Source organism: Uranotaenia lowii, chromosome 3 (assembly GCF_029784155.1).
Source record: "Uranotaenia lowii strain MFRU-FL chromosome 3, ASM2978415v1, whole genome shotgun sequence".
NCBI lineage: Eukaryota > Metazoa > Arthropoda > Insecta > Diptera > Culicidae > Uranotaenia > Uranotaenia lowii.
In genome coordinates this window covers 130,165,403-130,189,773 of record NC_073693.1, presented here as the reverse complement: position 1 = coordinate 130,189,773, position 24,371 = coordinate 130,165,403, and the positions used below count along the sequence as shown (strand labels likewise).

Sequence of the window (24,371 nt, the reverse complement as noted above, 5' to 3'; positions counted from 1 at the left end):
ATTTCTGTCAGCTTTTCGAAAGATGAACTCATTAATGTCTGATAAGACTCTTTTTGTTCAATTAATTCTTTCAATTTATTTTCCCATCGCTTTCTCAGTTCTAAATGTTGCTCCATCGTAATTTCTTCCGCCATTACCCTCAATTGAGAAGTTGCTCTACGTTTCTTATTCCTCAGGTATTCATCATTGTTTTCTTTGCTAGTTCCGGCTACGGCACTAGCTGTTTCTGTTTCTACTTGTTCTTTGTTTTTTTGGACTATCTGTTTTCGTTTACCAAGGTTGGGTCGACTTACCACAGTTGATGTGTTCGATTGAGTAGCCTTAGCATAGCTCTCGTACACAGTTGGGAATTCATTCTTATCAGCCAAAAGATTGAATCCCCCGAATAGCACGAACCATGGTATCACATTCATTTTACAGTGAATTTTTATGTGACCATGTACTTCATGGTAAAAAGAACGTCCGAGCGTAATTCAAGAATTTGCACACTCCGAGTTTTTCGTGTAAGGTTGATATTTTGACAGCCGCGCCGCGGCACGTGTTTTTTTTTCACTTCTTCCATTCTCGGTCGACAATCGGTTTTCTCGAGGGTTTTTTTTTGTAACTTTTAAGAAGTGTTCGGAAATGGGCGCAACGGTAAGTTTAATACTATACAGCTATACAGCAGGAGCTATACAAAAGGCAAACATCTAATAAATCTTTTTTTTTATCATTCCAGCAATATAAAACGGACACACAGCGAGTGGCACAGGATGCAGTAGCCAACGAATGCCGCGAGCAGCAATGGGATGCAGGATGCAGGATGCAGGAGTGTGTGAGTAAAGTGTTCAGATTTTTTTAATAAATAGTTAATTTAAATAAATTCATTTGTTTTTTTTTTAATTATTTATAAAAATGATGACATTTTCAAAATAAATAACAAAAATTCCCACCAAGACCAAAGATTTTTATTTCAGCGGGCGAACAATATAAATTATCGGATTTTCATGGTTTTACCATGAAAAACTGGAAGCTGTTTTAACCATGAACTTTATATTTTTGAACTTCTCAATGTATGGAAAATCGCCATTTTTTTCATGGTCACGCTGCATAACAATACCCCTTTTTCATGGTTATTTTCGTCAAAACTATGAAATGTATGGTCGAAAACTATGAATTTCAATGTGAATTCACGGTATCGAGGACGATAATAATCATTGTATATACCATGCAATTTATAGTTTGTGAATATGGAATTCATGGTTTTTTCACGGTGAAATCCTATTCGGGCCGTTTTTAGTTGTTACACGAAACTCATCCTTTGCCTCATAATACGTCAGATTTTTGTTCGCCATCAATCGTTTAATATTTTTCTGTTTCTCCCGCTCTGGACATAATTCTTCTGTAGCTTTGTGTTTTCCATTGCAATGAACACAGTTAGACTCTTTTCTGCATTCTTCAGAAAGTTGGTGACTTTCCCCGCAGTTAACACATCGCTGTTTGCCCTTACAAAATTTAGCAACATGGCCGAAGCGTAGACATTTGTTGCACATAATCGTTTTCGATACGTATGGCTCTACTCGGATATTTACTCCATATAGTCGAACTACTCGAGGAAGCTGGCTACTCCGAAAAACCACCCCCACCTTATTAATTGGAATGCTCTTACCTTGATCTCGACGGGACATACGGAACACCTCAACAATTTCCTTCTCGCAGACCAAATCCTCTTTAAGCTCAAGATCTGTATTTTCACTTGGAATGCCACCTAAGACTCCTTTCACGGTGACAAATTCCTTCGCTATGAACGCTTTTAATTTTCTCAGGGCAAAATTCTGACATCTGCACATCCGATTCGCCTCCTGGTATTCGGAAAGGTAAACGATTACCTTGTTTCGACCGACCTTTTTGATGTCTAACACTGCTTTGATAAAACCGTTTTGACTAAGCACTTTGCCCACGTAAATTTTGTTCAGCCCAATGCTGTTTTCACTAATTTCCTCATCACTTTCCTCATCGCTTTTCAATACTACAACCCTGTACGGCCCCTCGTCACTCTCCTTGTAAGCGAACTTTTCAAAGACTTTTTTAACTTTTTTCACTCCGCCATTTTGATTTTCATCAACTGTAGAATCCCGCAACTCTTTGTTACTTTCTCTTGAGTTTTCATCAACATCGATCGGCACCCCCTGTGGGGCACCGCTCCCCACACTCATCGTATTTTATTTCTATATTCACTGCTAATTTCACTATCCCAAGCTTCTCAATATTCCGAATTTCCGATATAAAACACGTGGCTCGAGTACTTATGTACGCGCAACTACTTTAGCACACATCCGTCTCGCTCAACTGATGTCACGATTGGAATTTTCGATTTTCTGTCAGTGTCATTCCAATCGAGCAAACCCGATAGGAAATACACCCTACTATTCACCATACTTAGTCGGCTCGCGAAGGGTGCGTCGGCCGATTTTTGTTCATACTAATCGGCCTATTGTTGCAACGTCGCTTATGGGAGTTTTTGCTGGGCATCAGCCGATTAATAAGCCGATTTCGTAGGCCTATCAAATAGGGTGATGAGTAGCACGATTGTGTAGGAACCGACTAAATCGCCTGATTAGTAGGGCGATAAAGTTGATGAGAAATTCCTACCCAATCGTACTAAATAGCCGGATTGATTGACAGCCAAAATTGATTTTTCTTCGTACCACCCAACTCAATTCGACTAAATAGCAGAATTGATTGGCCTCAAACATCGATTGTTTTTCCTACCACCCTACCCAATCGTACTAAATAGCTGGATTGATTGATCGCAAAAATGGATTTTTCTTCGTACCACCCAACTCAATCCGACTAAATAGCAGAATTGATTGGCCTCAGAAATCGATTATTTTTCCTACCAGCCTACCTAATCGTACTAAATAGCCGGATTAATTGATCGCAAAAGTGGATTTTTCTTCGTACCACCCAACTCAATCCGACTAAATAGCAGAATTGATTGGTCTCAAAAATCGATTATTTTTCCTACCACCCTACCCAATCGTACTAAATAGCCGGATTGATTGGCCACAAAAATTGAGTTTTATTCCTACCACCCTACCAAATCTTACTAAATAGCCGGATTGATTGACCGAAAAAATCGATATTTTTGCCTATCACCAAACTCAATCGTACTAAATAACCGAATTGGTACCTCAAAAATCGATTGTTTTTCTACCACCCTACCCAATCGTACTAAATAGTCGGATTGATTGACCGCAAAATAGAACCACCCGACCAAAAAGGTTATTAGTCACATGATCCAGAAAAATAAATCTGCGAAGCCATATTTAATAGCAGTATTCATTATTGTACCAAGTTTAGTAAACTTCAGGACTGAAGCGAGTCCTGTGAAGATTTTTCTTATGAGAATGCCGGAATCTTTGAACCAGTGGGAAGCTTCCTGCACATGCAGCCCATCACCGATAAATCCACCGGCTCCACCATTTTGCATCGATTTGATGCCGTCGAGAAAGCGCTGCCCCTTAGAAGGGTTTGGTACTATAGAAAGGGGTGGCGGAGACCCTCCAGGATGCTCGGAACAGTTTGAAAGATAATTCACCGAGTCCATAGTATCGTCTCGGTCGTCATCGTCTATCAAATCGTTGAAGGCATTTTGCATTTGCTGGGCAAGCTCCGTTTCCCGGTGTTTCTTATCCTCCAGGGCTTCCTTTTCTGCCGCCCGTTGGAATGCGCTGGTGTTGGCCACCTGATTTCGAAATAAAAATCTGTTATGTTTATGATATAAAACAAAACTATTTAGCTTACCTGAATGCTGGTACCATCATTTAATAGCGCCACTCCCGGATTGTTTAATCCGTTCATTTTGCCGGTAGTGGCAGCAGGTCTTCTCGGTGAACGTTAATAGTCATCAAACCTGAAACCTACGAAGCCATATTTAATAGCAGTATTCATTACTATACCAAGTTTATCAAACTTCAGGATCGGAGCGAGTCCTGTGGAGATTTACCGTATGAGAATGCCGGAATCTTAATCTAGCCAATCTGGAAACGTCCTGTCCTGCATAGAAGCTTGCCATCCAAGCGGTGCCTCCATTGGAGTCAGGAACACCTTCTATTACGGCTTCAGGTATGTCCGGCAAACGTCCGGGAACTTGGTCAGGTTGAACGTCGTCATGACGGAACCGATAGAAACGCGCTCGCCACTCCAACGAACCGCTGATGAGCACCGACGAGGCCTTCCGTGCTGTTGTGGGCCAAGCTTTCCCATCGATGAATTTTATCACACAACAAATCTCAAAAACTAATTCAGTAATGACCATTTCATACTAAATAGGCTTAAAGTTTGCCAACTAAATAGAGTCCTTCGAAAACCTACTAAATTGACCGATCCCTCCCGATAACGTCGATCAACTTATTATGCTACCAAATCATACGTAATTGTGTGAGCCTACTCATCAGCAGATTTAGTATGGCACCTATTTCATATTCAAGCGTAGCCCGATTAATTGGCAAACTAAATAGGGTCATTGATTTAGTATGGTGATTCGTAGCTAGACTAAATCGGCACCCTACTAAATATGTGAACGGCGAAATTTTTCATCTGTCAAATTTCCTATCGGGAAACCAAGCGCTCTTAAAGGCAGCCCTACAGCAGGGTTGCAAACTCATTATTTCAAAATGGATCAGATTACGCCTCTTTGTTTACTATAGTTTCTTTAGTAAAAACTAATAGCATTTTAGCTTGAGATACTGAGGCCCAACTTCAGCTTTCCAATATTTTATATCGTCGAGCTATTCGCGGAACTGGATTTTTAAAGTAAATTATGCGGGTTTAGTTCTGAAATTCGTTTATTTTCTATTTGTTTATGGTTTTTATTATTTTTTGCTTCACAAAAATTTTATAAAAAAATATTTTTTGTAGGATTAAAAATTGAAAAAAAAATTATTTGGAAAATTCTTAAGTAAGAAATTTTGTAATGGTCCTGCAGTTTCTACCATGGTTTTCTCTGCGTGTGCATGCGGCTGAGTTTTGTCCATTGAACAGACCGCCTATATAAGAAAACTCAGAACCGCTGTAAGCAAATTCTGAATTATTTCGAGTTAAATGAATCGATCGAATAATTTTTTCCGTGCATATTGTCATTGTGACAAAAAATCTAATAAAAAATATTTTTCGTCGCAAAACCAAAAATAAAAGGAAATTTTTGCTAATCAATGGTTTTAATCTGTTTATCACGTAATTATTCCGTCGGGTGAGTACCGCGATTCGTCGAGGGCCTCGAAAATGTCGCAGGTTGATAGTACTGCTAGTGATTAAAAGAAGCGCGAGTGTTAAAATGGAACATGGTGGCAACTTTCCGAGCGGGACGGGTGCGTTCGTGGAAGTGGGATCCAGTAATAATTCGGTTCGTATCCGTCGAAAGTATCTGGCTAAGCGGGATCAGATCGCTGAAAAGTTATCGGTTCTGTTTGGTGTTCGATTGGGACCGGAAATCGCTCATACCGGAAGTGGAATCGCTCTGCCGGAAGATGCCAGTCAGTTTTCGTTGTTTCAAATTTTTGTTGACAAACCTGGAAACCTCGATGATGATGAAATAGAACGCATGGTATTAAACAGCGGAGGAGGAACCTTAAAAGGTTCAATTGCAGGTATTCCAGTGTCTGGTGAATTGATCAATCAAATACAGGTAAGCGTCTAAATTTCTGCTTGGTTCATTCAATGAAATAATATTTACAACACCGAGGTAAAAATCAGAGAAATGGTCGAGATACCTACACATACCTACTTAATTTTCGAAACTTCGGATGATTTCTAGTTGGGTCAATTAAGATCCTCAACCTTCATCACTCGATGTAAAGGATTTTGGTGGCGGGAAATCACTAAAATAACAATTACAATTCAATTGTTATTATTTAATAGCAAGTAGCGCTTGGGATCTGAATTTTATTTATGATTAGGTATTATGAAATTATTTTCAATAAAATTTTCAAATAATCCTGGTATGAATTCAATTTATAGTTTTAAGTCAACATTTAGTTTTATAAAACGCATTATCCCCGTTATATGTTGCCTAGACCGTACTACAAGCCTAAGAAGCAGCATTCTGGGTCACGACCTCCCGGATAAAAACCATCAGCGTATAAGTTGCTTCATGCGCAACTTGTACCACAAGACCTGTCCAGAATACCTAGAAGAAACAGTACAACGAACGCAGAGTGAAAGATCCACATAGTTTTTTGGGCCCCGGCATACCACCACTTCTAGAAAAAGTATCCTGGGATACGGCACTTCACACTGGAACACTCTTCCTCTTCAATTCATATCGGCGGAATCTATAACTTTTTTTCAAGAGGAGGCTTCGGCAGTGATTCATCTTAAAGAGCGAAATTTCAAGAATCCGTATACATTTTTTTGTAATCTCACTTACGTTTTCTATCCTTGACCTTGTACAGCAGTTAAATGTAACTTTGAGGCCACCGTAAGTTCAAATTATAAACTAAACTGAACTTCATTAATAATGATAATAATGTTCAATTAATTTTTTTCGCGATTATAAAATCAAGGATTACGAAATTATAATATTAAGATGTGTAATTAGACATTCGAAAATCTAAATACAGTCCATTTTTTACATAGGATACTTTTTTTTAAACTAAATAAGTAGTCAATTATTCAATGCGGTTTTTTAAAGCCTTTCATATGTTTTGCTTCGCAGATTCTACTCCAGTGTTTTACTTGTGGCGTTTTACCACATTCGTAGAAATCTGGAATTCCTATACTTCATCATTTTTTGTAAAAGCTTCAATTTCTTTAAAAGACAAAGAAAAATTCGGTTTTCTGGCGTATAGATCTTTGATGTGACAAGAAAATGCTTGTATGGGGCTGAGAAAATCTATAGCGGAAGAAAACAGTTGTGAATTGAAGAAGTATTATTATTTCAAAGAATAGAGTGGCAAAGATGTTTAGCTAGCGAGCCAATTCCAAAATCTAAACAGGTACACGCAGAAAAATAGAAATTAGTTTCAAAGGAAAGTGCCACGAAAACAAAGGATTTTTTCCTTTGATTTTGGGACAAATAAAAATTACTTAGATTCAAAAACATTTTCCTTTGTTTCGAAGAAATGTTTTCCTTTGAATCAAAGAATGTTTCTTGATTCAAAATCTGAAATACTTTGATTCCAAATCTTAAATCCCTTGAACCTATAGCATTTCCGTTTGATGTCATAACATTTTCCTTTATTTCCAAGTTATTTTGATTTTAATTCGAAAACATTTTTTCTTTGTTCTTATTATTTACTTTCGTTTCTGCCACAGGTACCACAAATGTTTCATTTCGAAGAATAATAATACATTTTATTTTTCAAATAATTTATTTATTTAAAGTTTTGTTTCCGGAAGTCTACCTGTAAAGAAGAGGAAAATAGAAAAAATTCAAATTAATAAAACACAAATGAATGACATAAATATGTTCCCTAAAAACATTGAATGAAATGTGAGGAAGGAAGTTAAGCACTAGCAATTTAAAGATTGTAGTTTGACAATATATAATATTGAAGGTACTCACATTTCAACATGCTAACATTGATCTGCAGACGAATTTTTGGCAAACAAGCGGATCATGTTATAAACTGGGCAACTTGGAATTTCGCAGCTTTCAATTCGTTCCTTCTTCAGAACTAGTCTTCGTCGGCTGAATAGTTGACCTAAAACTAATTAAAAAATTTAATAATTCACTCCAGATATATTTAAAGAAAACTCACCAAAAATCCTCCACGGCATTGAGAACTTTCCGCCACAATGTTTTCCAGCGTTGTTGGTTTCGAAGAAAATTTAAACAAAATCAAAGAATTTTTTCATTGATTGTAGCACGAATTTATTGTCTTTTGATTTCAAGTACAGTACATCAATTCAAAATTCATGTACACCAACTCAAAATAATTTTCTTTCCTTTTGATAGAAAAAAAAATTAAATCAAAAAAATAAGATTTAGATTCCAATAACACTAGAACTTTGATTCAAAAACGTATTTCTTTTGTTTTAAAGGCACTAGTTTTCTCTGCGTGTATGTAGGTGGTTTTGACAGACGGCTTTGTATTGATTTTACAGTGATTCAAAAATTTTAAGATTTTTCACGTGACCCTCGACCAGAAAAATCTTAAAAAAATGATTTTTTGCCGAAAATTTTTCAAGTTTAAAATATCTCGTCAACATCTTGCGAATCATGTAATGTACATCCATGTACACCAGAAATCTAAGTTTCATACATTTTGCCCAGTCTCCTTTATTATTTTACATTTAATTTAAAAAATCAAAGTTTCGAAAATTCATTTTAGTTTCATATTTTAATACTTATTTCCTTCAAAACATGCATGCTCAGTTTTTTGAAATTCTAAAAAAAAAATGTTCCGGCTCCAATTGCATTGTTGTGCTAAATTTCCGGAAAATTCACTTCCTTGTAACCAGTAATTAAGAGATACGAAATTAGGTCTTCGACAATATATCCAGCTGAAAATTCAATTTAAAGCAGGGATGAGCAAAGCGCGGCCGCATGTTTCCCTCGAGTCGTCCTTGTGCGGCCCGCGAAGCTATTTTTCAAATTTCTTTTTTTGATTTTTTTTAGATTTCATAAAACACTAATCCATACTAAACCAACAAAATTTGACATGTCAGTAACTTGCCCACGGTTATTCAGGTGATTAACTTTTTTTGGCATTTCTTTTTTTTTTGTAAGACAAGGCAGATGACATTTTTTCTCTGTTCAGCTATCACAAATTAAAAAAAATGAAAGCTGACCGGGAGAACAAACAAAAAAATCGGAAGGCTACAGATCATTACAGACATAATTCCGTTGCTCAAATACTGGCAAAAAAATAAAACCATTGACAAGAAGTTTGAGACGAATATTTTCACTGAAAATCCGGATACAACCTGACGGTGGACCACAAAAACAGATGAAATTTTAATTTGTAAGAAAATTGCCCAAAGTAGTCAACTTTGAAAAATTCCAGAAAATTCAATTTTGCATCAAAAATCTAAAGACAACGAAATGTTAGAATTAGAATAAATTTTGTAATCATTTTTTTTTCAAAGTAGAGTTTTTGAAAAATCGCTCAAACAGTATTTACAAGCAATCGAATGAAAAGTAGGTTTTTCAGACCACTTTTTTGAACTTTTTGTGATACTTTCTTTAAAAAAAAATTAAAAAAATATTTCTTGGTTTCATGATGTAGACATTAACTTCAGCTTTCACATTACAAGGTTCTATTGATATAAGTTTTATATGAAATTAATTATAATTCAATTGACTTAGATAGATTTTACTTTTTAAGTGTCAAATTGACACTCTAAGTTGGATAAGGGAGTTTTTTTGTCCAGGCTTCCAGGGTTCGTCCATAAAAAAGTAAAGATGCAATATTAAAGATCTTTTAAATTCGAAGAATTTTGTTTTTTAAAGCTTCTGAAAACGTTACTTATTCTTCAAAAAGTATGGATGAGATTTAAACCAACTTAACTCACTAAATGCACGATTCTCCGCTCCAAATGGCCGTGGTAAAACCCCGACGATCCGGAACCAGTGTCTTCACTTGGTCAAGATTCTCGTGGACAGTTCGGATTTCGAAGGCTAGGCTTCGCTGCCACGAGTTTCTGAGTCTGCCTATGCCTGAACCAAAACTAAACCTTATAGGACCTGAGAGGTTGGAAGTCGACTCATTTTGATGCCATGTGCTATGCCATAAACTGTATTTTCTTGTTTGTCAGGAGCTTATTATTTTGCGCCCTTATTTCATTCAAAAATTACTATTTTTCCCTACTTGTTTGCCCCATGGTGACTTCTAGCGCTGTAATGATGATATGGTGTTTCAAAGAAAATAATTCGATCTGTGAAGATTAACCACACCGAAATAAAGGCGTCTATTGCTTTGGCCTATGAGAAAAGCCTAAACTTGAAACTTGCACTCAGATGTCATCGTTGATCGTTGATCCTCCGACTACAGCACATATAAAATAACAAACTTGGAGCTCGAATAAAAAATTCAAAAATATGTGAGTTGCTTAGGACCGGATAAGAAAACATTCTGAACTGAAACTTTGATTTTCTTAATTTTTATAGCATCCTCAAATGGATATCAGTAGATATGGAAAAAATCACGAAAATAGTTTAATCCTCGAAGAAATTGTATGCATAAATTTGCTGCTCGGCCATAGGGACTACAGAAAAAAAAATCACTCAATTTGGTTAAATAAACCTTACATGACTTGGGATTCATAGGATTCAGTATTCTAAACCCCGGAACCACAAGACCACCTGTGCAACCGTTTTATATTATCTTTATACGGTTTGTATCATTGTTGTAAACTTTGATCAAGCAATTCGTTGTGAACTGATTAAAGTTCATTATATATCAATATCTATACTTTTTAATTAATAAAACTGTTACCCTTCAGCAGAGAATATAAGGTATACATTTTGTTGAGAACCATATTTTGCTTAAAAAAAACCTCAAGTGTACGGTATTAGGCAACTTCTTTTATAATGTTTTCGGCGAAATTATGTAAAATATTCAGAACCATTTGGCATGGATTCAAAGTATTTTTTTTATATATTTAAGGGCTCTTAACTTAAATTATCAGAACAGAAAATTGAAATATTTTGGTTTTGACATAAGAGTTCGAATTAGGAGTTTTGAGTCTGAATTCTGAAACTAAATTATTGTTCTGAAATCACTTTTCTTAAATTAAATTCATAAATTTAATCCGTCATTCTGGTTCTGATCTCCGAATCTGAAATCTAGTTCTTAACCCTGATATTTTTTTCATAGATGTGATTCCTAATTATGAATTCTGAATTAGATTCCAGTTCTAAATTTTAATTGAGATATAACCAAATGGAAGTTTTAAATTTTAATATAATCTTACAGGTTCGAAAGCAAAAATACAAATTAAGAAAAAATTAAAAAATTCTTAAAATGTCTCATGTTGAACGGAGAATTTAAGACTAGATAAGTACAGGTTATGATTCACACAAAAATCTCAATATAAAATTTAAATTAGGTAGTGTGCATTTTTTATTTCACTCTACCTTCGATTGAAAAAGTCAATTTGTTTTATCTTTTCTAAGACTTCAAATTTTGTATCCAGATAAACGTCTTTGATGCTTATCAGATTTAAATTTGATACTGAAATTTCGAGTTGGTTAAACACCTTCAATTCATAGATAGCTACTTTAAATCCATTTCTAACACAGGACATTTTGAATTGAAATAATAATTTTTATTCAGATGATTATTTTATATCTCGAATCAATCTTAACCCTTTAATGCATCGATTTTTTTAAAGAGTTTATCAATCACTGATTTAGTAAAATAATATCAATTCGAATAACAGAACTGAATACGGTTGAAGCCATTGATTTGAGTCCTATGAAAGTTATCACTCATCAAATTAAACAAAAATATGTTAATTTATTTCAGTTCGATTTAGCAAAGTTTTTTTTTTCTAAACATTGTCCGTTATGTGCAGGAAGATGTTTCTAATTGATTGAGATTGAAATGATTGTTAAAATTTCCAAATGTTTGGAAACAACAACAATTTACCCAAAACTACTAAAAAATATTAGCATTTTTAGCATATTTCACACATGAATTAAAGTAGGTACAGTAATACGAATGAATATTTCTTGTACATTACTCAAGAATATCCACGCGTTTCCGATACCATTTGAATTTTGCATTGATAGTTTCAGAATATTGTCCTTACAATTTTATTTGTATTTCTATCTGGAAAATCAAACACACAATTAAACATTCTCTCAACAATTCAAATTTGATATTATGATTTTAAACTCAGGATGTTATTGTTTCGATTATAGTCGTTTCGTCGTGTCTATATGGCATTCGCGACTCTATATCAACGTTGGAGTTGGTAAACAATTATTAAAAACTTATTCGGTACAACTATGTTCGATGTTTAATCTTGGTTGCGAACTCGCGGACATCGTCTCCAAAACAAAACCTTGAAAAAATCTGATAGAATAATTTATAATAATAATTAGACTTTGAGGTCAATAATCGAGATACAGGATTCAAACTTAGTAATTAAGTTCGGAGTTTTAATCGATATTGCAGGCTTATTATTTAGATTTTAAATTCGAAATTAAAATTCTTCCAGCTAGAACGCGGATTAAACAGAGAAATAAAATAAAAATTAGAATAAGAGTGAGAATTGCATTCAAGGGTTATTTTTTCTACAGAACAGAATATTAATTACGAAATAAGTAATGCAACACGAATTGATTACTAGATGAACAAGTTGCTTTCAGAATATTTTTTTTTACAAATTGATGATCTTCACAAAAGTTAAAATAAATAGGTAGCTACTTGTACATTTTTAAATTTCCAAAATTTGTAAATTACAATTTAAAATTGTTTATCAAAAGAAAAAAAACACCAATATCAACTTCATTTTCGCAAAATGCACCTCTAGGTAGACAAACAATCCCGCTCACGATCCGGCTCGCATGCACGGGGTGGGAGTTGCGCTTACCGCATGTGTATTATGCAATAAAAACGATCGTCAAAAGCCAAACTGCGCTCTTGGGCGACGTCGACGGTGCTCCGGTGATGATGTTAATGATGATGCCCCTGACTGTAGGGTGCAAACCGTGGCAGACATATACATAAAAACCTGTCACAGGGAGTACCCCAAACCAAACGGATACGCGCTTTATAGACGAACGGGGGACTTCAGTTCAGCTCGGATTGACCCGGGTCCAGTTGGCGATCCTACGTAACGCTTTAACTACCAACTGGGTATATGTCGCGCGAATGATTTCACTTTTACATCCGGCGTGCGATCGAGGTAGCGTCTCAAGGGTCGGCAAACTAATCAACTGAAGTTCTCCCAATATCCCAAAACACACGTAGTGTAGATCAAGCACTGACCATACTGACTGGACACTCGATTTCGTTTTCTGGATAATTTTTCCAACAGTACGCAATATCGATTCCAGAGTGCGCATTGATCGATTTGAAGAAATGCTATCCCAGTTAGAAAATGCCATCCAACTTTAAAATAAAAACAGGCAATTTCTCAAGGGGCTGAAGAAAGCAAACATTTCCGTACCAAGTTTTCAGTCAAGAAACCCGCAGGAAGAAGAAAATTGAAACGAGTGAAACACGTATATGGGCAACATGACCGTCTTCATTGCAACAATTTCAACCAGAGGCAATTTTTTAATAATCCTTAAAATGATATCTGCGGCTCGAGAATGTCAATCAAAGGGATATTTGGTAACATTAATAAATTATGGTTGAGCACAAAATGCAGAGTTTTCAGCATAGTCCTTGTTAAAATTGATTATAAATCTGCAGTATGCCAACAACGGATGCGTTTGGCAACCAAAATGTTACCCTATTTCGAGTCTGTTATAGGGTAAAGTGTTTAATTTTGGGAACCACACTGACTTTCTGGTACCAAAAATTTGGTACGGTGCGTTTGTATGCGATTTGACAGCTGGTTCAGTCCTCTGCAATTTCTACGATAAAATAGGGCTAAACAGGTCCTTTTTCCTTACAGGGCATTTTTTGTCGAATTTTTCAGGTTCGCCACCTGCCGTCGATATTGCGAACCTACTAAATCTGACAAAAAAAATTAGACAGAAAATGGTTGATCTTTTGTTCTAAGTGTCAAGTCAGTGTGGTCAGTGCTTCAAGTGTTAAGAAATATGAATCTCACCGATATAACCGCAATTTATAATCTAACAAATTAAGGATGGTTGCTTATCATGGTGGTTCAAAAACATCGGTCTTATAAAATACGATCTTCGGAGGACTCGTTTTAATCATGTCTATTTTTAAACACCTTATAATTGTTATGTCATTCGACCTTAAGCTCAAATACCGTTTCGCTAACTTGATGTATATGTGAGAGAGAAGTGTTCTCTCTACACACGATACGGTTCGTAAGCTTATCATACCAAATATATGATCAGTTTACAGTTTGTCATCAATCTGATAACAAGTGTTTTCTTACTACATCTCCGAAAGTTCAACGTTACTGTAAGTGTTAAAAATTAATACTTAAGAGTAGTGACACTTAAATTGGCGACGAGGATGGGATACTGAAGACCAGTTAAATTACTTCCTTTTCAATTATAGAAATACATGTGTAACTAGTGAGGAGAGATTTCCATCAGAAAAAATATTTAAGTATAAGCCAAAAACGCTCATAGATCTGATTAACCCAAAATATCATTTTTCGAGAAATATGATTGAGCCACCCTTTGAATATAAACACCGAAAGCAAATTACTGTTGACAAAAACAAATCACGTGATAAGTTTGAAAGTTTAGTGTTAGGTGACAAGGTGTGGATAAAAAATTATAGACAGCATGAGATTGCAAAATGGATAGAAGCATCATTTATAAAACGAATATCTTTGAACACATTTCAGGTGGCGTGTGGAAGCGTGACTACAAATGTCCACAGAGATCAGATGAGGATACAGAATAGAATGCCAACTCGACAAAATATTATTGTACCCATCGTAGTCAAAAATAGAAAAAGAAAATTGTCGATAGAAGATGAAGAAGACTTCGAGGGTTTCAGAAATGAATTAAATTTATGTAATCAAGATAAATATTCAAACGAAATAGATTCTGAATTAGAAACAGTTAGAAGATCAGCAAGAATTAAAAACAAAAGAATAGCACTTAGTAATCAAAGAAAATTAAAATGTTAAATTATAAAGCTCAAATGAAATCTAATATATTATGTATTTATGTAAGTAATATTTTAAAAGGGGAGAATTGTTATGTCATTCGACCTTAAGCTCAAATACCGTTTCGCTAACTTGATGTATATGCGAGAGAGAAGTGTTCTCTCTACACACGATACGGTTCGTAAGCTTATCATACCAAATATATGATCAGTTTACAGTTTGTCATCAATCTGATAACAAGTGTTTTCTTACTACATCTCCGAAAGTTCAACGTTACTGTAAGTGTTAAAAATTAATACTTAAGAGTAGTGACACTTAAATAATAATAAACAACTCATCAATACACACAAAAATTAAAGGCAAAACAGTGATTTTCCACTTTTGCTTGAACAAAAGGTGCCAAAATACCAATGGGTGGAAAATATGATTTTCGTATGCAAACATTCGTCCAAAATGGCAAAAAATTGTTCCTTATAACTTTTTATCTAGTCAATAAATTCATGTGAAAACTTGAAATATTTTAACTTTATTTTATATGAATCAACTAAATTTCGACAGCTGAACCAAATTCAAATTTCTGATGTAAGTATTGCTTTTTTTTCTAAAAGCAGGCTTCAAAGTAAAATGTTTGAGACTCACTTTATCTGAAGGCACACATATTTTAGTAGGTTAAATTTTTTGAGCTAGTTGTGTGATAGCTGATCGATCTTTGATAATAAATTCGAATAAAACTATCGTTACAGAGAAAAGTTAAACACGTTCAAAGTTGAAGTTTCTGTGTTCGTGCATCCCATTTCTACACCCATAGAAGAGGTAGCTAAGATCTGGCATAAAGACTCTAGCTCCTTAGCAAACATGGGGCTGCTGTTCTCTTCAACCCGTGTGGAGCATATCTCTCAGATTCAAGCTTTTTTTTCTCAGATTTGAGTTTTCATCTCAAAAAAAGCTTAAATCTGAGGAAAAAAAGCAAAAAACATGTTGGTCACACGATACATAGAGAAATCCCGTAGCATTGCAGCCCCGTGCCAGCGCATGACCACTACATTCAAGCGAAACAAGAATAACGTTTTTCTGGCTATTCCTTCTATTGGATAATTTTTCCCAGAAACAAGAAAATTAAGAAAAAAAAAACAAAATGTCATATGGAAGTAAGAATCGAACTCACAACACCTTTTTTATATAGTCTTGCCAATCCGACATCTTTACTTTACAGTGTACCTACTACCTAATATTGTCCATTTCTTGAAACTCCACTGTGCCAATTTTCATTCCAATTCAATGCAAAATAACGTGAACATAGCACAGTTTATGGACATTCTCTTTTGTCGACCCCTGACCAAAATTTGAAATTTGACATCAATTGCTCACCCCTATAAATCCCCATGAGCCAATTTCCATTCCGATCCAATGCACTATAACATCAATACAACAAAAACACTTATCCGTTAATATGGACGATTTAACAGTGAAACGTTAATATGGACGACCCCTTTTGCCGACCCCTGACCCAAGATTCAATACCTGAAATCAATTGCCCATCTCTCAAACCCCCCATGTGCGAATTTTCCGACGAAAAATGTAAATCCCTTCCGAAGGGGTCATTCGTAAATCTTAAAACATTTTTCATCATTCCTGGTCACCCCCCTCTCCGTGGACAAGCGTGAACATTTTTAATAACCCCCGCCTTCTTTCCGTCATCCACTAAGTTGTCCACGCGGTATATGAACGGACCTAAATTAGATCAATTTATGATAAGTTTTAGTTTCAATTTTATTTTATCACATTATGGTTTGCTCTTCATCTAAAACAATATCATAGAATTTTAGTTCTAAGATATTTAAATCGTGATTTTATTTAAAAAGTCATGTTTTTTTACTAACTTTTTTTTTTTTAAATGAAAAACTAAAAATCTACCAAAAATGCTCTGTTTATAAAATGCTAGCTTCGTTGAAATTTTTGGGGAAATCTATGACCCGGATTCAAAAGGTTGCCGACCCTTGGCAATAAGCTGAGAGCCCCAATTTGTTGGACGTTTCTCAAACCTTGTTTATTTTTTAAATCGTTTATTCAGAAAGGGGTTGAAAAATTATTACCTGACATGAACGATCTTTACCCTGGGAACAGAGTTATAGCGAGGAGTATTTTTATTAGTTTATTTGATGGGAACCACTGCGCTGGTGCTGAATTTAGTGATAAATTTACGTTTTGCAGTCCGGGTTAACCGTGTGGGTTCGTTCCACTCACACATTTCGGCAAACAGAAGAAAAAAAAAAAACACCTAAACGGACCTTCCCTTCTCTTTCGTCATGACGGTTGGTGCATGTTTAAATGTATTCAGAGCGGCAATCGCGCGGATTTATGAATTATGATTATCGTGGCCGCGCGGTCAGAAGAAAGCACGGGGACCCATCACGACGAAAAGGGGACGATGCGCCGAGTGTTGTGTTGCAAATATTTAAAGCGCGGGCTGTAACAGTGCTGCAGTGTCTGCTCACTTGCCTTTGTTGGATTGGCTTGGCGCAGCATAAACATCATTGAGAAAGATCCGGCTGATGTGAACTGAACTGACTGAATGTTTGCTGCGAGGGAGGAATTTCGGCCTGGCAGGCGAGCGAAGATACACACCTCTATTAATCGAATCGGTCGTGCAGCACGGTTTTGGACAACTTTCTTTCGGCTGCTGGCTGGCGGGCTCTTTCGTCATCGTTTCGATCTGCAGCAACAGCAACGGAGCCTGAAGTGAGGGGCTTTCTTTTTTGTAGGTTACATCCGTTTGGCGATCCGGTTCCGGGATCGCTTTTTGCCTGGTCGCAACGGCGATTGCGGTTATCCGGGTTTTCCGTAATTCAATTTACACCCATGTGAAAATTGAGTGGATGGTTCAGTTATTGATAAATTGCAGTGAACAATGCTTCTAGTTGTACACTCAAACTCTTGCTATTTTAAATTTTGTTTTACATAGTTGATACCTATAACTATTCAATTTCCTAGACTCTAAGTCATTTTTCTTGAAATATTTTACGGCTTTTTTTTATTTTTTAGTACCCACGACTTTGTTTGTCATTATTTAAAAAAAAACCCTGAAGGAGGAATAACTTTATTTTCAAGAATTCTACGAAAAATTTGATATATTTTTTTAAATATTCAAAATCAAATTGAATATTCGAATATTCAAGATCCAAAAAACTAACCGTGGAGGATAGAAATTTTTGTGTATTCATGATTTTTCAAATTTTTGATCTCTAGGTTTTTCGATTTTGAGAGATTTTACCAATAAACTACACTCATCCGAAAAGGAAACGTTAAATTCACCTGGATTTTCACGTAGGGGTTTATTACTTGAATTTTTGCTTGATTTACGTGAAGCACTTGGAAGCCAATAAGAAATCACTTGATCCTTACGTGAAATTCACATAGTTGTATGCTGTCGAAACAAATACACATCTGATTTAAGTGAAAATCCAGTCATCCGCTGAGTATAGACGGAGTTGGTGCATTCTATGTGATACTCACGTAAATCTGAAGCGCTCATACTTAAAATCTATGTGAAAGAAAACAGTTCTGAATATGGGTTGGTGTTGTCAGGAAGAAAAATTCTAAGTGATGGGGAAGCTGATTTTTCGTAAGTAATTCAAAAATTGTTGGGTATTCGTTTTTTAATATCTATTGCTATTTCAACAGAATTCGGAATTAGAGCAGCTAGGACGGCCAAGAAGGTAACCCAAATGCATATTGTTCTCGACTCGCATCACATAGACCAGGCATGTCAAAATGGGGGTTTGCGGGCCGCATGCGGCCCGCGGCCTTGGTCAATGCGGCCGCGTAGCCCCGTCTTAAATTTTCACCAAATTCCGTAGGTACTACACAGAAGTACGCTGGCTTCCTACCACAAAATATTAAATCAAAAATAATATTATTTTTGGAAATGAAAGGTAAACCTGTTGAACATTTTCAAGCAGACGACTGGGTTCAGGATTTGGCATTTGAAGTTGATCTCACTGGCCACCTGCAAGATTTGAACTTAAAGCTTCAAGAAAAAGAAAAAAATATCATAACTGCTTGTGATGATGTAAAAAATTTCGAGCGAAGTTACGGTTATGGATCAACCAAATTTCCAAAGAAAACCTTGTGCACTTCTCTACGTGTCAAGAACTGAAAAGATCAAATGAGGGTGCATCATTTGGTAAATAGGTACGTACTTCACCTAGAATCGTTACTAGATGCATTCAAAAGCCGTTTTCGTGACTTTAATTCATACGAGCAAGAATTTTCGTTGTTTGTATCTCCATTTTCGTTTGCTCCTAAAAATGCAGCTGATAATTTGCAACTAGAGTTGAGAGAGCTGCAGTACGATTCTTTATTAAAAGCGAAACACATTAAAGTGGCTGTACCGAAATTTTACAGCTATTTGACTGAGCGCTGCGTTGAGTTACGGAAATTTGTTGCCAGAATTCTTGCAGTTTGCTAGTAGCTATCTATGTGAGCAGTTTTTTTCCATAATAAAAGCAACAAACACTCCTCATCGTTCGAGATTATCTGATAAAAATTTATCATCAATAATGAAAGTGTCAGTGACAAATAAACTGCCTGATATCATGTTAAACATTAAAAGCTTACATAAAAATTTAACCCAAAATTTCATTCCAAGTTTACTTATAACTTTATCCCATTTTATTGTATCTAATCTCCGCGAAACTAATATGTTATGTTTTCTAACCGATTTTGGCTGCGGCCCTCTACGTCATAGAAAATTTTTAATGCGGCCCGCACACTTAAACGAGTTTGACATGCCTGACATAGACGGTCATCATTTTATTTCATTTTCTGGTTTTATATTATTTCTTGCGCAAAAGTTGTAAAAATGTAATCAAGAACCGTAAGGAGAAAATATTTGTAGTAAGAAAAATGTTATTCATTCAACTTGGTCATGCATGACATTGTAAGGTTACGTCGCTGACCAAAAATCAGTATCGCTACACGCTATTTTTTTTTAACTCAAAATTAAGTATGACCGAGGTTCAAAACATAGTTCGATTCTATGAACTTAAAGTTAAGTACCCTTTTTCCTCCTTGCGATGGATCAAAACGGAGTTCGAACTGCAAACTCAAAATTGATCCCTTTTTTTCCTTCTGCGAGGGATCAAAGCTGAGTTCGACCTTATGAACGTAAAATTGAACTCTCTTTGTTGGACTGAAAACACTTAGCGAGTTCAGTCCGAACCAGAACAGCAACCAACGAACACGTCGCAACATTTTGTCTTTCCGGAACAATTACCGGAAGACTATGAAGGAACTTCGTTATTCGTTGCTTATGTTTTTTAGTAGTCACAGGCTCGCAAGGCCCGCAGCTAACCCCACTATCTCGCAGGAGGACCGTCGTGATGTTGCTGTTTTGGGTCCCGAACACCACCAGGACGTTGTTGCACTCCGCACGCCGCCCCTAACATGGAGAACAGACGCGTACGAAGCCCCCTAACTCATTCTGCATGCGACCAAAGCATCCACCGGGGTTGGGTACCCGATCTCCGCTAAGGTTGCTCGCACCCCAGCTAGTACCACGGGGATGTAGAGAATCGGAGTTGCAGACAAGAGGTGATATGACCACTACCCGAAGGTTGGGTGTATGGGGTCTCGAGTTGCACATTGTCTACTTCACTAGCCAGGTGGTTAGACCAAGTGGAGCGTGATCTGGCGAACGTGGGGTGCCCGAGAAATTGGAGAACGGTTGCTATGAACCGAGTGAATTTTAGGAATTATGTTCGTCAAGTTATGTCGTGAAACGGAATACTATGTAAATAAAAATAAATAATGAAGGAACTTCATAATGAAATGCATGTTCACCGTGTCAGCGTAAAATTCTGTCCGTCATTGTCATCATATGGTGAGCGGCTTGGAATGTCCGGAAACTTCCGGATGTTGTATACTTCCCGTGGGAAGTAACATCCGGAAGTTTTCTTTGACCGGGAATGTCAAAACTTCCCACCGCTCTGTAATTGCAATGTAATGTACCGGAACAGCAACATCCGGGTACAGCAAATTTTAATCATCCTTTAATTCCCTGAAAATCAGCTACCCTCGAAAAAAAAAAAAAAATAAATTCTAGTTCGGCTGCCGAACTTAGTATTGAGTATGCCTATCAGAACTTAGTTTTGCTATTGCCCAGTCAAACTCAAAGTTGAGGGAAGCCACCGAAGTGCTGTTTTGAACCAAAACTACTTAATTTTGAGTTTAAAAAAAAGAGCGTGTAGACATAGACATGCATAGCAGTATCAAAAGTTGACTGATATTGGCCGTCTGACACTGACCATTTGCAGCTCTGCCCAGGGTCGCCCAAGGAATACCGGGAAAAACTTTGGAATTCCATCGCGTCACCGGGAAACCGGGAATATCGACACCTTACCGGAAAAATTGTCATGTTTGAAATTTTTTCACGGAAGTTAAAAAAAAAATTTAAGATATGGGTTCAAGTCCTACCGGGAGACAAGGCGAATTTTTTTCGCATGTTTTTTAACATCAATTTTCATCTTATCTAGTCCTTGAAATTTCATCTAACACAGTTGGATTTATTTCTCTACAAAAAAAAGTTTCGCTGACTGAATGTTTGAGTCAAGAGTCAAGACCGATGCATCTCTAGGTCGAAGTTTAAAAAATATTTCTAAGTTTAAGAGTACTTTTCGACAGTCTTGATATAGACTTCTCTCATAAACGCTTATTTTCGTTCATTAGTGGACAAACGAAGCTTCAATCGCTTTTTTAACTAATTGCGGAGCAATTAGTGATATCTTGTTTTTCGCTCTCCGCAAGTGCGCTACACTTACAAGCATAACTCAAATGTTAGAAAACTATTATCACAGTCCAGAGAGTCCAAAACAGTAAACTTTTTTTCTCGCTTAAAGAGTTTTCTAACTTAACCAGGTTCTCTTTTATAGAGGGTCAGCAACATAAAATTGCATTAAAGTGATCTAGAAATGCACTATTTATCCAATGTGTGTTTGATAAAAATCCACTGATTTGTAAGAAACCGGTTGATGCATCAGTTCGAAGTTTTCTCGAGCGAGTTTCAATATGGAACTGTGGGTATTTGCTTTTTGGTAACGCAATATCCTTTTGGTACCAAAACTTTAATACAAACCTGGAATTTGCTTTAATTTCGTTGGTCTAGTTAGGAAAACGTTTCTACGTCTACGTCTCTACGTCTCACTTATAGAGGTTGTTCGCTTTACCAGGTTTGACTGCACCAGCTTCAGTTTTCGACGTCAAATAATTCAGTGTTCGATATACGTATTTCATCAAATTATTTTATGCAAAATTCAAATAATTTAGCAACGTGAGACGTTTTTAAGCAGAGTTACACCTCTTTTTCGCCAGAAAAAGGTATTGGTTTTTCGATGTTCTTATTGTTGTGTATTTCGTTTGAATTGGCCTGAGGAACGAAGCATTATATCGCAAGTGGTTAGTTTTTAATTTTTTCCTACGTTAAACTTTTGCTTAAAATTTCCTATGGTGGAATATATGTCTTATGTAAAAATTGTATCGCTTCTGTCGAAATCTGAGGTCTTTACCCTAATACAAAATAATATCCTACATTCAAACGATTGAAGTTCAGACCAGTCTTATCCACGATTTTCTATATTTTCACGAATCTTTAGTTCAAATTACTAGGGCATTACTAAAGTTATTCATTGTTTTGTATTGGAAAGTTAAACATTTTTTTCTAAAACATGTCTTTAGATTTGTACGAAAAAAAAATAATTACATTCAAAAATAACTAAATATATAAGCAACAAACTATAAACATGTTGAAGGAAATTAAACATCATTGACCCCCCTTGGAATATTTCAAGAAAAAAAGAATTATGTTTGGTAATGGTTAGGTCTCATCAGCTGCTGCCAAAATCCTTATACAGATTTTATTTCATTTGATGTCACATCAATATTCCGGTTGAAACATATTTTAGATAATGTAAAAGGCATTGTTTAAACTATATTCTTTTCAATACAAATTTATGTTGAGAAATAAGTTTGACAAATTTAAAAGGGTATGAAAAAAATCATTGAAATCAGCCTATGCAGTGAATTTAATCGAATTTAAAAAATATATTAAAAAAATAATACTTAGGTAAGGTTGTAAAGTTCAGTACTTTCTCACGGGAAATCTAGCACTACCGATTCCACTCTTTGCTATACCACATTTTCTCCGGAAATCTTGGATATTATTTTCCTTTCCCTTGTTGTTGAGTTTGTGCAGCAGCTCGAATGTTTTTTCATCAATATTCTTTAATATTAATATCAAATTTCCTAAACTTCACAGCTTTTAATAGCATTAGTTTATGGGGTAAGGAACTTCAAAATGTACAACAGTTGTTATACTAAAAGTCGATCGATTTCAACAAAAAAAATCATATAACTGTGATCGGCACAATTGAAAAATCTGAAAATAAAATTATATTTAAAACATTAGAAAGGCTTCCAGTAAAGTTATAATCAAGTCAAAGCAAAAATAAATCTTAGGTCTAAAAACTCATATTTTGTTAGAATATACTTCATTTTCTTGCATCTTTGGAAAAGTTTCAATATTATAAGAACAATTTGGAAGTCACTACACTCATTCGTGCAAAACATCTCCCGGAACGTTCTTCTCCACAAGATTCATAACTTTCGATATGCCGCTGCCTCCGGTTGTTGGTGGTGTCATCGACGGTTTTTGCCAATTTATGCAAATGAACCTGCTGACAACATTTAGAGTTTGGTGCTGTTCTCGCCCTCGATTCCTTCAGTTCTTTTCCAGGAGAAAACAATCATCATTTTTTATATGCCAAGCCAAAAAACCCTGAGCTTCGGCCTGGCAGACGAAGCATCTTGTGGTTTTTTCGGCTATTTATTCCTGCGATAGTGGTTCTGCGCCTGACCGGCAGGCAGAATAAGAAGACCGATTCAGCACAGGCGCGACGAGCTGGAGTGCGTCATACTTTTATTTGGAAAAAGGTCGTAAATACGATGTTTTATAGCCACAAGAAACTATTCCTGTGCTTTGGGGTCTTCAGAATGAATGCTGCTCCCCATCCGATCCCATTGATGGGTTGTTGTTGGTGGGATGATGCTTTGAGTACATATTAACAAAACTCTGTCGAGTTCCGGTGGTTTTTCGAGGTGGCTTATCACAGTTCATGGACTTTTTGCAGCCTGATGACGTACATGTGTCCAGTTTTGGTTTTTCTTTTGGAACTGACATGAAAACCTTGCTTGGGGGCTTGCGAAAACTGATAATGCTATCAAATAAGTGTAAACATCGTTAAAACGGTTTCTATTTTGGAAAGATTCAGTTGGAATGGAATCAAATCGAATTTCGAATGATGAACTAGTGAAAGACATCATTTCCATTTTTTTATGTGAGCACCCAAATTTTGCGAACAAGTACCTAATAACACATTGCGGACCAAATACGATATACTTGTACTTGTACTTAGAAGCATAACTCGAATGATATGAATTTATCCATGAAACTATATTCTACAAAATTTAATGATGAGTTAAGAATGAACAATCTCCGAATGCGCGATCGAGACTTCCCGTACCGACTTGGGTCGAAAGACCTATCAGCCACTGGTGGGTGAAACATACATACATACATACACTAATACATTTCTTTATATCTAAAAAAACTTATTCCA

General features: G+C 36.0%; 2 protein-coding genes and 1 long non-coding RNA gene across 3 annotated transcripts in view; 2 read left to right on the top strand and 1 right to left on the bottom strand.

Annotated features, from left to right (window-relative positions):
• Window positions 1–386: 386 nt before the first annotated feature.
• Window positions 387–862, top strand: LOC129758566 (uncharacterized). Its single transcript, XR_008740013.1, has 2 exons — window positions 387–636; window positions 719–862. It is a non-coding gene; the product is annotated as an uncharacterized LOC129758566 (long non-coding RNA).
• A 2,409-nt stretch (window positions 863–3,271) lies between these two features.
• Window positions 3,272–4,018, bottom strand: LOC129752606 (uncharacterized). The gene is made up of 2 exons (XM_055748381.1): window positions 3,787–4,018; window positions 3,272–3,727 (listed from the first exon to the last, which is right to left on the bottom strand). Exons 1-2 carry the CDS (start codon window positions 3,841–3,843, stop codon window positions 3,272–3,274), a joined length of 513 nt encoding a protein of 170 aa, XP_055604356.1. The 5' UTR covers window positions 3,844–4,018.
• A 1,109-nt stretch (window positions 4,019–5,127) lies between these two features.
• The window catches only part of LOC129751359 (probable ribonuclease ZC3H12B), a 62,808-nt gene continuing 43,564 nt past the window's right edge, over window positions 5,128–24,371 (top strand). Inside the window, exon 1 of the mRNA XM_055746815.1 lies at window positions 5,128–5,668. Within this exon, the coding sequence (XP_055602790.1) occupies window positions 5,318–5,668 (351 nt within the window). The 5' untranslated portion in view covers window positions 5,128–5,317. The remainder of the gene's footprint in view (window positions 5,669–24,371) is intronic.